Source organism: Salmo trutta, chromosome 24 (genome assembly GCF_901001165.1).
Source record: "Salmo trutta chromosome 24, fSalTru1.1, whole genome shotgun sequence".
Classification (NCBI taxonomy): Eukaryota; Metazoa; Chordata; class Actinopteri; order Salmoniformes; family Salmonidae; genus Salmo; species Salmo trutta.
In genome coordinates this window covers 19893577-19910374 of record NC_042980.1, presented here as the reverse complement: position 1 = coordinate 19910374, position 16798 = coordinate 19893577, and the positions used below count along the sequence as shown (strand labels likewise).

General features: G+C 44.7%; 1 protein-coding gene across 4 annotated transcripts in view; it reads left to right on the top strand.

Moving 5' to 3' along the window:
* The window catches only part of LOC115160881 (NEDD8-conjugating enzyme UBE2F), a 96609-nt gene extending 82811 nt beyond the window's left edge, over positions 1-13798 (top strand). For all 4 annotated transcript variants that reach the window (XM_029711381.1, XM_029711379.1, XM_029711380.1 and 1 more), the window contains one exon: positions 11975-13798. In XM_029711381.1, the coding sequence (XP_029567241.1) occupies positions 11975-12025 (51 nt within the window). In that variant the 3' untranslated portion in view covers positions 12026-13798. The remainder of the gene's footprint in view (positions 1-11974) is intronic.
* Positions 13799-16798: the final 3000 nt, after the last annotated feature.

Sequence of the window (16798 nt, the reverse complement as noted above, 5' to 3'; positions counted from 1 at the left end):
ATATAGATGTATTGGATTTGCCCTAAACATAACACTTTGAAATCAGGACAAAAATGTACTTGCTTTGCCACATTTTTTGCAGTATTACTTTAGTGCCTTGTTGCAAACTGGATGCATGTTGTGGAATATTTTTTACTCTGTATAAGCTTCCTTCTTTTGTGGATCCATCCTCATTTTTCTCCTATCACAGCCATTAAACTCTGTAACTGTTTAAGTCACCATTGGCCTCATGGTGAAATCCCTGAGCAGTTTCCTTCCTCTCCGGCCACTGAGTTAGGAAGGATGTCTATCTTTGTAGTGACTGGGTGATTGATACACCATCCAAAGTGTAATTAATAACTTCACCATGTTCAAAGGGATATTCAATATCTACCTTTTTTATTTTTTTAAATGTTGCCCTTCTTTGCGAGGCATTGGAAAACATCCTTGGTCTTTGTGGTTGAATCTGTTTGAAAGTCACTGCTCGACCTTACAGATAATTGTATGTGTGGGGTACAGAGATGAGGTAGTCATTCAAAAATCATGATGAACGCTGTTATTGCACATAGTCCATGCAACTTATTATGTTACTTGTTAAGCAAATGTCTACTCCTGAACTTTTGTCTTCCCATAACAAAAGGGTTGAATACTTATTGCCTCAAGATATTTCCGAGTTTCATTTTTAATGTGTAAAAATCTCTAAAAACATAATTCCACTTTGACATTAAATAGTACCCGCAAAACACCAGTCAATGTCAACAGTGAAGAGGCGACTCCGGGATGCTGGCCTTCTAGTCAGAGTTGCAAAGAAAAAGCCATATCTCAGACTGGCCAATAAAAATAACAGATTAAGATGGGCAAAAGAACACAGACACTGGACAGAGAAACTCTGCCTAGAAGGCCAGCATCCCGGATTCGCCTCTTCACCGTTGACGATGAAACTGGTGTTTTGCCGGTACTATTTAATGAAGCTGTCAGTTGTGGACTTGTGAGGCATCTGTTTCACAAACTAGACACTCTAATGTACTTGTCCTCTTGCTCAGTTGTGCACCGGGGCCTCCCAGTCCTCTTTCTATTCTGGTTAGAGCCCGTTTGCACTGTTCTGTGAAGGGAGTAGTACACAGCGTTGTACGAGATCTTCAGTTTCTTGGCAATTTCTCGCATGGAATAGCCTTCATTTCTCAGAACAAGAATAGACTGTTGAGTTTCAGAAGAAAGTTCTTTGTTTCTGGCCGTTTTGAGCCTGTAATTGAACCCACAAATGCTGATGCTCCAGATACTCAACTAGTCTAAAGAAGGACAGTTTTATTGCTTCTTTAATCAGGACAACAGTTTTCAGCTGTGCTAACATAATTGCAAAAGGGTTTTCTAATGATCAATTAGCCTTTTTAAAATGATAAACTTGAATTAGCTAACACAACGTGCCATTGGAACACAGTAGTGATGGTTACTGATAATGGGCCTCTGTACTCCTATGTAGATATTCCATAAAAATCTGCCGTTTCCAGCTACAATAGTCATTTACAACATTTAACAATGTCTACACTGTATTTCTGATCAATTTGGTGTTATTTTAATAGACAAAAAATGTGCTTTTCTTTCAAAAACATTTCTAAGTGACCCCAAACTCGTGTGTGTGTGTGTGTGTGTGTGTACAGTTGAAGTCGGAAGTTTACATACACCTTAGCCAAATACATTTAAACTCAGTTTTTCACAATTCCTGACATTTAATCCTAGTAAAAATTCCCTGTCTTAGGTCAGTTAGGATCACCACTTTATTTTAAGAACGTGAAATGTCAGAGTAATAGTAGAGAGAATTATTTCTTTCAGCTTTTATTCCCAGTGGGTCAGAAGTTTACATACACTCAATTAGTATTTGGTAGCATTGCAAATCAATCCCAGAACAACAGCAAAGGACCCTGTGAAGATGCTGGAGGAAACGGGTAAAAAAAAGTATCTATATCCACAGTAAAACGAGTCCTATGTCAACATACCCTGAAAGGCCGCTCAGCAAGGAAGAAGCCACAGCTCCAAAACCGCTATAAAAAAGCTAGACTACAGTTTGCAATTGCACTTGGGGACAAAGAGCGTACTTTGTCGAGAAATGTCCTCTGGTCTGATGAAACCAAAAATTGAACTGTTTGGCCATAATGACCATCAGTATGTTTGGAGGAAAAATGGAGAGGCTTGGAAGCCGAAGAACACCATCCCAACCGTGAAGCACGGGGGTGCCAGCATTGTGTTGTGGGTGTGCTTTGCTGCAGGAGGGACTGGTGCACTTCACAAAATAGATGGCATCATGAGATAGGAAAATTATGTGGATATATTGAAGCAACATCTCAAGACATCAGTCAGGATGTTAAAGCTTGGTCGCAAATGGGTCTTCCAAATGGACAATGACCCCAAGCATACTTCCAAAGTTGTGGCAAAATGGCTTAAGGACAACGAAGTCAAGGTATTGGAGTGGCCATCACAAAGCCCTGACCTCAACCCTATAGAAAATCTGTGGGCAGAACTGAAAAGGTGTGTGCGAGCAAGGAGGCCTACAAACCTGACTCAGTTACACCAGCTCTGTCAGGAGGAATGGGCCAAAATTCACCCAACTTATTGTGGGAAGCTTGTGGAAGGCTACCCAAAACGTTTGACCCAAGTTAAACAATTGAAAGGCAATGCTACCAAATACTAATTGAGTGTATGTAAACTTCTGACCCATTGGGAATGTGATGAAAGAAATAAAAGCTTAAATAAATCATTCTCCACTATTATTCTGACATTTCACGTTCTTAAAATAAAGTGGTGATCCTAACTGACCTAAGACGGGGAATTTTTACTAGGACTAAATTTCAGTAATTGTGAAAAACTGAGTTTAAATGTATTTGGCTAAGGTGTATGTAAACTTCAGATATAAATGTATATATACACACACACACACACACACACACAGTAACACAGTAACACAGGAATAAAATACACAAAAATGTAGCTATATACAGGTTGTACCAGATCAATATATTAGAGATAGGTATGTACATGAAAGCAGGGTAAAGTTACTATGCTTCAAGGATGGATAATAATAAGATTAAAAATAAAGAACAGAGTAGCAGCAGGATATGGTGAGTGTAAAAGTGCTTGTGTTTGTGATGTCGGTATTCGTGTGTGTGCGTGCTTGCATGCGAATGTAGTGAATTTGTGTGAGTTTTGTTATTGTGTCTATGTAGTGAGTGTGTATAGACATATATTCTTGTGAGTGTGCATAGAGGCAGTGCAGATAGTCTGGGTAACCATTTAATTAACCATTTAGCAGTCTTATGACTACTTAGCTGTCTTATGGCTTGGGGGTAGAAGCTGTCTCGGAGCCTGTTGGTCCAATAGCCGATGCTCCGGTGCTGTTTTCAGATGTTAGCAGAGTGAAGTCTATTGCTTGTTTGGCTGGAGACTTTGGCAATTTTCCGGGCCTTCCTCTGACAACGCCTGATATAGAGGTCCTGGATCAAACAATCAAATTTATTTAGAAAGACCTTTTTACATCAGCTGATGTCACAGAGTGCTATACAGAAACCCAGCCTAAAACCCCAAACAGCAAGCAATGCAGATGTAGAAGCACTGTGGCTAGGAAAAACTCCCTAGAAAGGCAGGAACCTAGGAGGAAACCTAGAGCGGAACCAGGCTCTTTGAAGTGGCCAGTCTTCTGGCTGTGCCGGGTTGAGATTATAACAGTACATGGCCAAGCTGTTCAAACGTTCATAGATGACCAGCAGGGTCAAATAATAATAACCACACAGTGGTTGTAGAGTGTGCAACGGGTCAGCACCTCCGGAGTAAATGTCAGTTGGCTTTTCATAGCCGAGCATTCAGCGTTAGAGAGAGTCGAAAACAGCAGGTCCGGAACAAGGTAGCACGTCCAGTGAACAGGTCAGGGTTCCATAGCCGCAGGCAGAACAGTTGAAACTGGAGCAGCAGCGCGACCAGGTGGACTGGGCACAGCAAAGAGTCATCAGGCCAGGTAGTCCTGAGGCATGGTCCCAGGGCTCAGGTTCTCCGGGAGGAGAGGGAGAGAGCGAGAATTAGAGAGAGCATACTTCAATTCACACAGGACACCTGATAAGACAGGAGAAATACTCCAGACATAACAGACTGACCCTAGACCCCCGACACAAACTATTGCAGCATAATGGCAGTACGCACCACCCTCTAGCACTTTGAGGTCAAGGACGGTACACTTGCCATACCAAGCGGTGATGCAGCCAGTCGAGATGCTGTCGATGGTGCAGCTGTAGAACTTTTTGAGGATCCAAGGGACCATGAGAAATATTTTCAGCTTCCTGAGGGGGAAGAGGTGCTGTCATGCCCTCTTCACGATTATGCGGGTGTGTGTGGACCATGTTCAATTCTTAGTGATGTGGACGCCAAGGAACTTAAAAGGAGCAGGGGCTCATGTACTCTACATACTCCCTCACACTAACACAGATATGCACAGTAGTTGTCCCAGCTGCCTCTCGCAAGCCCCTGCCGAGTGTGACGTCCACAGTTTGTGGTTCTCAACGTGAGGGCCGTGGCATTTGTGAGGAGTGTCCAATCTCTTGGTCTCCCCTGACTCTGTAGCTTTGTGGCATGCCGACTGAACATCAAGTCTTTGTGCGGAGGGAATTGTGGGATGTGTGTCAGAGGGTACTGGGAAACCACGGCTCACACGTCCGCCACATAGCATAGTGATGCTAAATGACCATGTAATCACCATACTGATGCAGTGGACTCCCAGCTGACTCTCATCACAGGAAGCTTGGCCTCAAACTCTCTCTCTCCCTCTCGAGAGGAAACTAGGGCTTTTAATAGTAACGGAGTCATGTTGCAGCAGTGGTGTTGCAGATACCCCATCCCACAGTAGGAAAAACAACAGCCATCCAGTCAAATGGATCTGACCTCCTACTGAGAACAGGCCTTTTTCCAGCTTTATCGTTGGTTCAGCAACAACCGTAGAGACAGTAGGCTTGAAGCGGAACTCCCCCAGTGCTCAATGCTCTCTGACTGCGTTGTTATTCTATTGTCAGCTGGGAGGGGTTGGGGGGGGCATACAGTAGTGCTGTGGAAGATGGAACATACCAGAACGGAACAGACTGAACCCACATGGGGCTGCCATTTGACTGTTGACCTTAAAACTAAAGAGGCCGATGATTAGCCAGGCATGATGACTTTCTTGACCTTATCTTATGTCTTTGTCAGAAACACAAAGGCATATTGGACTTATACTTTGTCATGTCATTGTGGTACACACACATACAGTGAGGTCCAAAAGTATTTGGCTAGTGGCACATTTTGTTGTTTTGGCTCTGTACTCCAGCACCCTGGATTTGAAACGATACCATATGAGGTTAAAGTGCAGTCTGTCTGCTTTAATTTGAGGGTATTTTCATCCATAACTGTTGAGAAATTACAGCACTTTTTGTACGTAGTCCCCCCATTTTAGGTGTTTCAGATTATGTTGTGCCCAATGGTAAATAATGTAGTGTTATTTTAGTCACTTTTATTGTAAATAAGGAAATAATATTTTTCTGAATATGTGCATGCTACCATGATTACGGATAATCATGAATGAATCATGAATAATGATGAGTGGGAAAGGCATAAATATCATACCCCCACAAACCTCCCCTTGTTATGGTAAAAGGTTACCATGTCTTGGGGGTATGATCTTTGTGCCTCTAACTTTCTCACTCATTATTTACGATTCATTCAGGTTTATCTGTAATAATGGTACCATCCACATTAATGTACAAGTGTTCAGATTGAAACACATTATTTTCTTATTTACAATAAGTGTCTCCACCAATAATTACTTACCATTCATTTAAATTGGGCACAACATAATCTGAAATACAACCAAAACAAACTGCAATGATTCCAAGTCTTGTGGAGTCACAAGCTTGATGTAGTCATTGTGTGCTAAGAATATGGGATCAAATACTCAACTTTTTATTACTTTAATACACATACAGTACATTCGGGAAGTCTTCGAACACTTTGACTTTTTCCACATTTTGTTACGTTACAGCCTTATTCTAAAATTGATTCAATTCTATATTTTTTCATCAATCTACACATATTGCCCCTTAATGACAAAGCAAAAACAGTTTTTTAGATATTTTTGCAAATGTATTAAAAATAAGTATTCAGACCCTTTGCTATGAGATTCGAAATTGAGCTCAGGTGCATCCTGTTTCCATTGATCATCCTTAAGATGTTTCTACAACTTGATTGGAGTCCACCTGTGGGGAAATTCAATTGATTGGACATGATTTGGGAAGGCACACACCTTTCTATATAAGGTCCCATGGTTGACAGTGGAAGTCGGAGCAAAAACCAAGCCATGAGGTCGGAGGAATTGTCCGTAGAGCTCAGAGACAGGATTGTGTCGAGGCACAGATGAGGGGAAGGGTACCAAAACATTTCTGCAGCATTGAAGGTCCCCAAGAGCACAGTGGCCTCCACCATTCTTAAATGGAAAAAGTTTGTTACCACCAAGACTCTTCCTAGAGCTGGCCACCCGGCCAAACTGAGCAATCGGGGGAGAAGGGCCTTGGTCAGGGAGGTAACCAAGAACCCAATGGTCACACTGACAGAGCTCCAGAGTTCCTCTGTGGAGATGGGAGAACCTTCCAGAAGGACAACCAATCAGGTCTTTATGGTAGAGTGGCCAGATGGAAGCCACACCTGAGTAAAAGGCACATGACAGCCCGCTTGGAGTTTTCCAAAAGGCACCTAAAGAACTCTGACCATGAGAAACAAGATTCTCTGATCTGATGAAACCAAGATTGAACTCTTTTGCCTGAATGCCAAGTGTCACGTCTGAACATGGTGGTGGCAGCATCATGCTGAGGGGATGTTTTTCAGCGGCAGGGACTGGGAGACTAGTCATGATCGAGGGAAAGATGAACAGAGCAAAGTACAGAAAGATCCTTGATGAAAACCTGCTCCAGAGCACTCAGCACCTCAGACTGGGGCGAAGGTTCACCCTCCAACAGGACAACGACCCTAAACACACAGCCAGGACAACACAGGAGTGGCTTCGGATCAAGTCTCAATGTCCTCGAGTGGCCCAGCCAGAGTCTGGACTTGAACCCGATCAAACATCTCTGGAGAGACCTGAAAATAGCTTTGCAGTGACGCTCCCCATCCAACCTGACAGAGCTTGAGAGGATCTGCAGAGAAGAATGGGAGAAAGTCCCCAAATACAGGTGTGCCAAGCTTGTAGCGTCATACCCAAGAAGACTCGACGCTGTAATCGCTTTAACAAAGTACTGAGTAAAGGGTCTGAATACTTATCTAAATGTGATATTTCTTTTCTTTTTTTTTATACATTTGCAACAATATGGGGTATTGTGTAGATTGGTGATGGGGGGGGAAAAAATATTTAATCAATTTTAGAATAAGGCTGTATTGTAACAACGTGGAAAAAGTCAAGGGGTCTAAATACTTTCCGAATAAATTGTATAAGTGAATTTGTCCAAATACTTTTATTTTATTTCCATAAAATGGGGGCACTATGTACAAAAAGTACTGTATTTTTGACCCCGATGAAAATACCCTCAAATTAAAGCTGATCATCTCTACTACAACCTAGTCATTGTATCATTTTAAATCCAAATTGCTGGAGTACAGAGCCAAAACAAACAAAATAATTGTTACTGTCCAAATACTTTTGGACATCACATTAACTATTGCAATGCCACAGAAAATGGTTGATTTAAGGTTGGCCACAGCAAACTAACAGCCACGTTTTGACTGATGATTAGTCACTCAGGTATTCTAGCATGGTCAGCCATACTGCACCATCCGATGGCTTAACGAAGGCTTTGCATAATGCTCTCTTGAGGGACTCTGTGGTCTTCTGACTGCATCCTAATGCAGATCTATGGATCTCCAACCACTCCAGAACCAGTATCTTTACTGTGCTAACAATCTGTCTCACACTGGATCAATAGCCAATCAACTGGCTGTTTGTTTGCACGTGAAAAGAACCCAGCATCCATGTGACTGGGTCTGGTTCTACATGGTTCTGGATGGTTGAACCACGGTGGTCTTTAGCGCTTAGTATAGAGTGTCAGTTTTGTGAAGTGAAAACTTTGACGCTGCAGAAATGTTGTCACAAGTAGTTTTGTCAACTTTCTTTCTGACAATAATTCTTTGAAATCACTAGCTCATCTGGCCTCTGTGTGATCTTCTGTCGGGCTATCTAGTATTTGTAACACCTTGCTGGCTGTGGGCCACCTTCAGCGCTAGTTCTACCTGACATGATCTGACCTGAATCGGTGCAAACTGATCACGTTACCAGGTGAGCCAGAGGGCTCTGAAATGTTCTATCCCTAGTCCTGATGGGGAGGAAAGAGGAAGAGGGGGATTCGAAGTGATAGAGTGCGAGATGAGTGCCATCAGGAGGTCTCGTTTCCTACCACTCCACCCCTTCCTCTCTCCCACCCCTGCGGTCTTCCCTGACAGCGTCTGCTGAGTTGGTGTTCAGGTGATGTGATTGCCTTTTACATAGCTTGACTGCTGCTCCTACCCTACCTGTAGCAGTGGTGGTGTGTGCAGCAGGTCTAGCACGGCAGGTGCTGTCCCTACACAGTAGCGTCGGGACAGGAACACACAGTAGACTCACATTAATGCTATGTTGAGCTGTCTGTTCCCATCTGGACAGATTACATCCAATTTGGGCTATCAGACTTTTTGAGCTGGAGGGGTGAGTGTTTGAGGGTGACTCTGCAGATGCTCCAAACTGTCGCAAAACGGTGCAGTGGAGAACATCTCTGGATGACATATACAAAAAGGTCAAGTATCTGAAATAATCCAACAGCCTTCTGTGAACGAACACCCGCACTTGACTTTGCTGATCGCTACTTTAAAGGAAAACATTTGCTTACTATGACTGAGAAATGTGGTTGCCCCAGCCAGCTATCTTAAGATGAATGCACTAACTGTAAGTCGCTCTGGATAAGAGTGTCTGCTAAATGACTATGTAAATGTAAAGGACATGGAGGAGAGGGGCCATGCAGCCCTGTGTTCTGAAGTAACCTTGTTTGGTGTTACAAATCATGTCACAGGGTTACTGAAGGCCATTGATTGGTCAGTTTGGTTTCTGAAAACGTCTGAATTGCCAAACCAAAGAGTGACTGAGGGTTTCAGAGCGCATGTCATCTCTGCCAGTCGTGTGTAATAATCATGTCCCTGGGAGTCAAAACAGTGACATTGATGAGATCTGACAGGAAATTCAGCTTGTCTCTTTTCCTGTATTCGCTGTAGCAGGGGAGGGACAGTATGTAGTTTTGACCTATTCCCTGAGGAAAATGGTTTATAAATCTGCAGGACTAGGTTGATTTATATCTGCACTTTTACTTTTGAATTCGTTTGATGACATTGACTTGTATGTCAAAGAACTGTTCTGAATGTCATCATTCATCTCCATTGTTATGTTGAGTAGTCATAGTATAACTTAATATAAATCTCCCCCCCAATATTTGTTTCTTTGTAACATTCTGCATACAGAGGTATATCAAAACGCTTTTAGCCAGGGAAGAAAGGCCCACATGACCACAAACACTTCAGATTGTTTTAATGGGGCAGATTAATACGCAGAAATACGTGGGGGGGCTATTTCAAGCTCTGTGCTGCGCTCGGCTCACTGCCAAAATATTTAGCAAGGCTGCAGAGTTATGTAAAGTGGGGGGTGCAGCAGTTGAATCCCCCAAGGTCTCAGCTTGGAGTGTTCCGGGGTCCCTGTTCTAACTGTTAGTTCAAAGTCTCTGTTTTGTCTGCCTAGCTGTGCTGAGGGCTCTTTAACTTAGTGATATTTACTTTGCTCTGTTGCTATGGCCTGACTGTAAAGCTAGAGCACATTCCACCCAAGGCGAAGTACAGCCATTTGCATTAATTCATTTACCTCTTGAAGAGGTGTTTTGAACAGAAGAGGTGTTTTGAACACTGGTGTACCTGCCTGCTGGGAGGATGTGAGCTAATTCAGTAGGAAAGGTTACATGGTTCAGTTCACTAATGGATGGCCGCTAACGTTAGTCCGTCAGTCAGTGTCTGCCTCAACTACAGGCTTTGTTTGGTTGGTTTCCGCACTGCTTTCCTCCTCCATATCTGTCTCTGTCCTCCCCACGTCCTTGGAGTTTCACATAACAGACCAACGTCATAATCTACCCCCCAGGTCATCTGCCCTCTGGCTTTCGTTAAGGACTGTGGAGACCCAGTAGGATGGATTATGACTCAAATAGCAGCTTACCAACCAGCCGTCTGATTGTGATATTCGTCTACATTTGCATACAAGCTTTCATGCAACGTCGGACGGAGAGAGAGATCTGTAGTGCTAATTGTTTTTCCCTGAGGGTAAAGTAAGCTATTGAGTAGCAGGCCCGGGCTCTTTTAGATGGCATGCTAGGAACTAAGTCTAGTACTAACTGTAAGTCTCTCTGGATAAGATTGTCTGCTAAATGACTAAAATGTCAATTGTAAGTCAGCCACACACATTTGTCCTAAAGTCGTCACCATTTTAAAGCATTGTGTCTCGCGCTTATCTCCATAAGTTGTTGTTGGCATGGTTGTTGTTGTCTGAGACTCTTCTGGCCTTTTCCAGCCCTGACCAAGCCTCATTCTGAGCTTATTCTCAAAGGAATGAATCCTATCTTGGGAAACGTGCATCTGTGAAACTGGAGCTTGATGGGTAAATAATGTGTTGATGTCAATGGGATGTCCCTGTGCAGATTGGAGAAGGGTTTACAGTTGCTTCTTTCACTTGCCTTGTCTCCTGATACCAGGGCTGTGTAGTCTTTTAGCGGACTCCACCCCCTTCTAACCTCATCAATTCCCAATCGAACCCAAATCCTGGACCACTAGTGAGAAGAGCAGAAAACAGGCTTTTGTTGGATGCGTTCGTTGTTGCTCTCAGAACTGTGCTGTGCATGACCTGAGCTGGTGTGATTTAATATAGCTGGCCCTGGAAAAGGAAAAGGGCAGGGGGCAAGCTGACCCAGGAGAGACAAACAGAGCCAAGGATATCAATCGCCTTGAGCTGCTCCTGCCACCTGTGCCGCTACGTACGCTGCCATGCCAACCTGGCTCCATTTCTCCTCTCAATCATCGAGCACACTGTCCCCAGACAGGCTCATGGGAATTAATTTGACTTTATTTCATATAAACTCTACACACACACACACACACACACACACACACACACACACACACACACACACACACACACACCCACACACCCCCTCATGGCAGACACACACACTCACTCTGGCCCAAGCTTTAACCTCCCAGTTCTGTAGGGGAGGTACTGCACTATAGTGTTCCATACCATTCAGAAGGATCAATTAGGCCCACCACACTGTGTATGCACCGGCTGGGGAAACAGAGGTGGTCACAGACAGACAGAGCAAAGATGGGCTGTTCACTGCGTTCCTCCAGACTCCCTGTAGACTGGGGCTATTTACAGCCTGGTACTGGGTAGAGAACAACTGGCCAGCAGAGCTAATTGAGGAATCCTGAGCCCTCCTGGGTTCCTCTCAGGCATCTTGTTGTTGGAGGCTGTTTACCCGGAGCCAGAGCTTTAGCAGGGCCCTCCGTATCTACCTCCATCTCCACAGTCTGGCAATGGGGACCGTATTCCCTGGCCGGACGGATGCTCTGCGGTAATGTTTTCATAGCTCTGGCTGTTGCCGTGCCCTCAGTGGTCGTATCATGTTTTGCTTGCCAGGAAGTGCGCAGGGTTTGTTGGTAATGTTTTCATCCCACTGTATCACTGGCATCAACCCCTGAAGCAGCTTACTGGATTGTTATTGAATGTCTCGCTCAAAGTCATTTAAACTGATGAACCCACTGTATGCATATTGGCCTAAAGATTTTCAGAGCAGTTGGAGGTAAGATGTTTGTAAAAATGTAAACAAGGATGTACAGTAGATCCAGAAAAGCTCACTGATGTTGTTTGTGTGTCTTGCTCTAGGAGGATTTCCGGAATAAGGTTCAAGATTACATCAAGCACTATGCAAGATGATGACTGCGTCAGCTGCGCCGGCTGCCTGCAACCCCCCCTTTCTTCGACTGCGCAGCTGAATCCCGCCCCCTAACGTCTCGTCAACCAACCAACCGCTGCACATTGCTGACACGCCCTGACTGCAATACGATGACGCTGAAAGAAAAAAAGATTTACAAGAAAAATTGTTTTTTAAAAGTTTGAGGGATTATGCTTTAATTGCCCTGAGTGTCCTAGAGTAATCATGCTGCGTCACCGCAGGGATTGTCCAATGACGGGGCCTCTCTGTGTGTCTGAGCCAATAATAGTGAGCGCATGTGGCAGTGAGGACCCGGGATTTAACCAATCCACTTAGCTGTTATTTAAGAATTGACGAATCAAAGAGAGAGAATATCTGTTAGTGTTTCTCAGTTCTAGTGCCTGCCATGTCTGGTTGCAAAGGAAATGCACACGAACGCACACACACACACACACACAGAATCCCTTCACGCACATTGAAAAGCAAACACACTCAACTAGTTACTCACAACACACAGCACTTGGTTGTGCATGCACACCCACCCAGCCACACAGAAACACACACAGCTGGAAAAACAACATCTCTGTTATGTCACTCATTCAAGGCCTGCACTCCCCCGCCCACACCCACCTCATCAGACAGCATGTGAATGACAAGTGCCACCGACCCAGTCAGTCCCCATTCTAGTGTCCACTTCACTCAGCGTACGTCTGAAATGGCACCCCTGTATATTACCCTACTTTTGACAAGAGCCCTATAGGCCCTGGTCAGAAGTAGTGCACTACATAGGGAATAGGGTACCACTTCACACGCCCACTTCCTGTCTGTTCTGTTCACTCATCCACAGGGGCACACAATTTACCGGTGCCCCAGACACACTGTAACACTGTCCAGATGAAGCTCCTAGGAAAAGACTCAAGCTGTACCACAGTACAAGTTCTACCACCACACCTGAACCTTGACCTTATCTCAGCTCCCCTGACCTCTGGGGAAGCCAAACGTAGAGGGCACTGTGCCTCTGAAAGTCTGTCTGTCTTGCTCCATCCTCCTTCCTGACATTTCTCCCTCCACTCTCTTAGGCCCCACCACACTCATGCATTCTCCTCTGCCCCCATGGAGGTAGGGGGAATACGAGGGCTCTCTTCTCTGCTGGGTTGTGTATGAGAGTCCTCTGTTGTGAGGCAAGTGAGGTGTCTAAAGGGAAGGGCCTGTGGTCTCCTCTGTATGCATGTCCTCATGTGTCTGAATGTCCCCCTCTGTATGTGTGTGTGTATATGTGAGAGATATGTATATCTTTGAGTGTGTGGGTTTGTTGCTTGGCTTTGCCTGGGCTGGCTTTGTGCCTGTATGTGTGCATATTGGAACATTAGATTCAGTGTCATCACTGTATGAAAAAATTGTATTCACATGTTTGCATGAGGCAAAATGTATGTGACCAGGAGGTGGTGTATTTTACAGTAGGTATGTTAGAGGAGTGTGTGTTGAAGTGTGTGTGTGTGTGTGTGTGTGTGTGTGTGTGTGTGTGTGTGTGTGTGTGTGTGTGTGTGTGTGTGTGTGTGTGTGTGTGTGTTCAAATGGACAGGGGTTCATGTGACTTGTTTTTAGCATGCTCTGGTTCCTAGCCCCACACTCCTTATTTTACTGGTCCAGCTAGCCTAGTTCTCTGTGGGGCTCGGGAGGGTCTGTCTGTTCCTCAGTTTAAATCCTCCTTTTCTTTCTCAGATTGTATATCAATTTTTTAAGATATATTAAAGAGGATATAATAAGGAAAAACATGTACTTATTGTGTTTTTTCTTTCTTTCCACATTCAATGTCCTTATCACACATTCATGGATTGTAATTGCTGGCAACAATGTTAATTGAACTGCAATGTTATAACTAGTGGTGCAACGGATCACAATTTCGAGTCGCAGAGCAGATCGTTTTTCAGATCAGCAAAAAAAATAAGGGAGACAAATAACTTTGCTTTCCATTTATTACTTAAAGCAAGGACCTTTTCAATGTTTAAATAAAATATTCAATACTCAATTGTTAAATTAAAGTGCAATATGAGGCATGATACCTTCTTCCTTTGGCCTTTCTCAGGAGTTTTTCCTAGGGAGTTTTTCCCAGCCACCGTGCTTCTTTCACATGCATTGCTTGCTGTTTGGGGTTTTAGGCTGGGTTTCTGTACAGCACTTTCAGATTTCAGCTGATGTACGAAGGGCTATATAAATAAATTTGATTTGATTTGAACAATAGTGAATTAATAAATAGCCTGTGTCCACATCAAAAAAAAGAAAGAAAGCAGACCTGAGCTTATAACTTCAAATGATTTTTCTAAAAGATGAGGATGTCTACATTGTCTGGGGAGAGGGGAGACCTCTGCAGTCACTATGTCCCCTGCCGTGGAGAACACCCTCTCACTAGGAACTGGAGTGCCAGGCACAGCCAGGTAGCATCTTGCCTTCATGGCAATGTGAGGGTATTTACATTCATTGCTTATCCACTATGCCAGTGGATCACCATCCACTGGAATGCTGCTTTCTGCCTTGTAGGATGATGCCACCTCTTTGATGGTGTTGGCAAACGTCTTGCCTGTGTCCTTGCTCATAAAGGTCTCCCCGAAAAGCTCCTTCACAGCCAAATGATTTAGTGGAGGAGATGCCTCTGATTCTGCTCCTGTCAGCTCTGTGGCTTGACCCTGCAGAAAAAATGACTTGATCTATTAAACTAACTCATTATATATTTTCATATTTCATACAACTATAATTGTGGCAATAACATTTAATAAAAGCCATTATTATTCTAAATCAAAAATGAATGATTCTAATAGCAATAGCATAGACTGCAGTATATTTATCTAAGTAATTCACTCTTCTTTTTTTACCTCTTCAGTGGCCACAGTCTCAGTGGTGAGATCACTGTATGTCCTCCGGCGTAAGGCAGGGTCTAGGTGAGACAGGGACTTGAACAGACAGGGACTTGAACCTTGGATCCAGTGCAGTAGAACTATGAAGGTAGTCCTGTACATTAGGGGGGTATCTGGGGATCAGGTCCTCTCTAATGGCAGCCTTGACATCTCTAGTGATGGTGCTATCTTCCACACTTGGGGCCATAGATTGTAGAATCCTTGTTTTCAGAGATAGGATCATGGACACATACGGTGCAGTTTCAGTGCTCAGTAGGGTTGTAACCGTTTTGAGGGGTTTGAGCACCTGGAGGACCTCCTCTGCCGCTTTCACGTCATCAGACAAGGTGACGATGTCTCTTTTTTTTCAGGTTCTTGTCTGTCAGTGCAGAGTATACAGCTGCCTGCTGCTCAAGATGGAACTCCACTTATGACATAGAGCGCTATCTTGTGACATGGTGTATGAGCTTGTGGGTCGGTAGCTGTAACATTTCTTGCTTGGTCTAAAGCACATGAGTGGCTGTTGTGCTTCGGTGGCAAAAGGAAGCCACCTTCCTGATCCTCCCAAGGAGACGGTCCATCTGGTTCACTGAGATTCCCCTTTGGGATGCTAAATTGATCACATGTGCAAAGCAAGCTATCTTTGGCCCCAGTCCAGCCTCTATCACTGCATTTACTTGGTTCTTGGCATTATCTGTGGTGGTTGGGATATTGCTATTGGGCCTCTTTAGCTTCCACTCTCCTAGATGCTCCTAGCTGCTCCTAGCAGTACCTGCGCCAGATTTGTGCCTGTGTGACTCTCATAGAGGGGGTGTGTCTGTAGCACCGGACTTAGCATCTCCCACTCCTCTGGTTTAGTGAAAAGTCACGTAGCTTTCCATTGCCCTGGAGGTCTACTCCTCTGGTTTAGTGAACAGTCACGTAGCTTTCCGTTGCCCTGGAGGTCTACTCCTCTGGTTTAGTGAACAGTCACGTAGCTTTCCGTTGCCCTGGAGGTCCACTCCTCTGGTTTAGTGAGCAGTCACGTAGCTTTCCGTTGCCCTGGAGGTCCACTCCTCTGGTTTAGTGAGCAGTCACGTAGCTTTCCGTTGCCCTGGAGGTCTACTCCTCTGGTTTAGCGAGCAGTCACGTAGCTTTCCGTTGCCCTGGAGGTCCACTCCTCTGTGGTGTAGTGAGCAGTCACGTAGCTTTCCGTTGCCCTGGAGGTCCACTCCTCTGGTTTAGTGAGCAGTCACGTAGCTTTCCGTTGCCCTGGAGGTCCACTCCTCTGTGGTGTAGTGAGCAGTCAGTCACGTAGCTTTCCGTTGCCCTGGAGGTCCACTCCTCTGTGGTGTAGTGAACAGTCACGTAGCTTTCCGTTGCCCTGGAGGTCCACTCCTCTGGTTTAGTGAGCAGTCACGTAGCTTTCTGTTACCCTGGAGGTCCACTCCTCTGTGGTGTAGTGAGCAGTCACGTAGCTTTCCGTTGCCCTGGAGGTCTACTCCTCTGGTTTAGTGAGCAGTCACGTAGCTTTCTGTTACCCTGGAGGTCCACTCCTCTGGTGTAGTGAACAGTCACGTAGCTTTCCGTTGCCCTGGAGGTCTACTCCTCTGGTTTAGTGAGCAGTCACGTAGCTTTCCGTTGCCCTGGAGGTCTGCTCCTCTGGTTTAGTGAGCAGTCACGTAGCTTTCTGTTACCCTGGAGGTCCACTCCTCTGTGGTGTAGTGAACAGTCACGTAGCTTTCCGTTGCCCTGGAGGTCCACTCCTCTGGTTTAGTGAGCAGTCACGTAGCTTTCTGTTACCCTGGAGGTCCACTCCTCTGTGGTGTAGTGAGCAGTCAGTCACGTAGCTTTCCGTTGCCCTGGAGGTCCACTCCTCTGTGGTGTAGTGAGCAGTCACAGTCA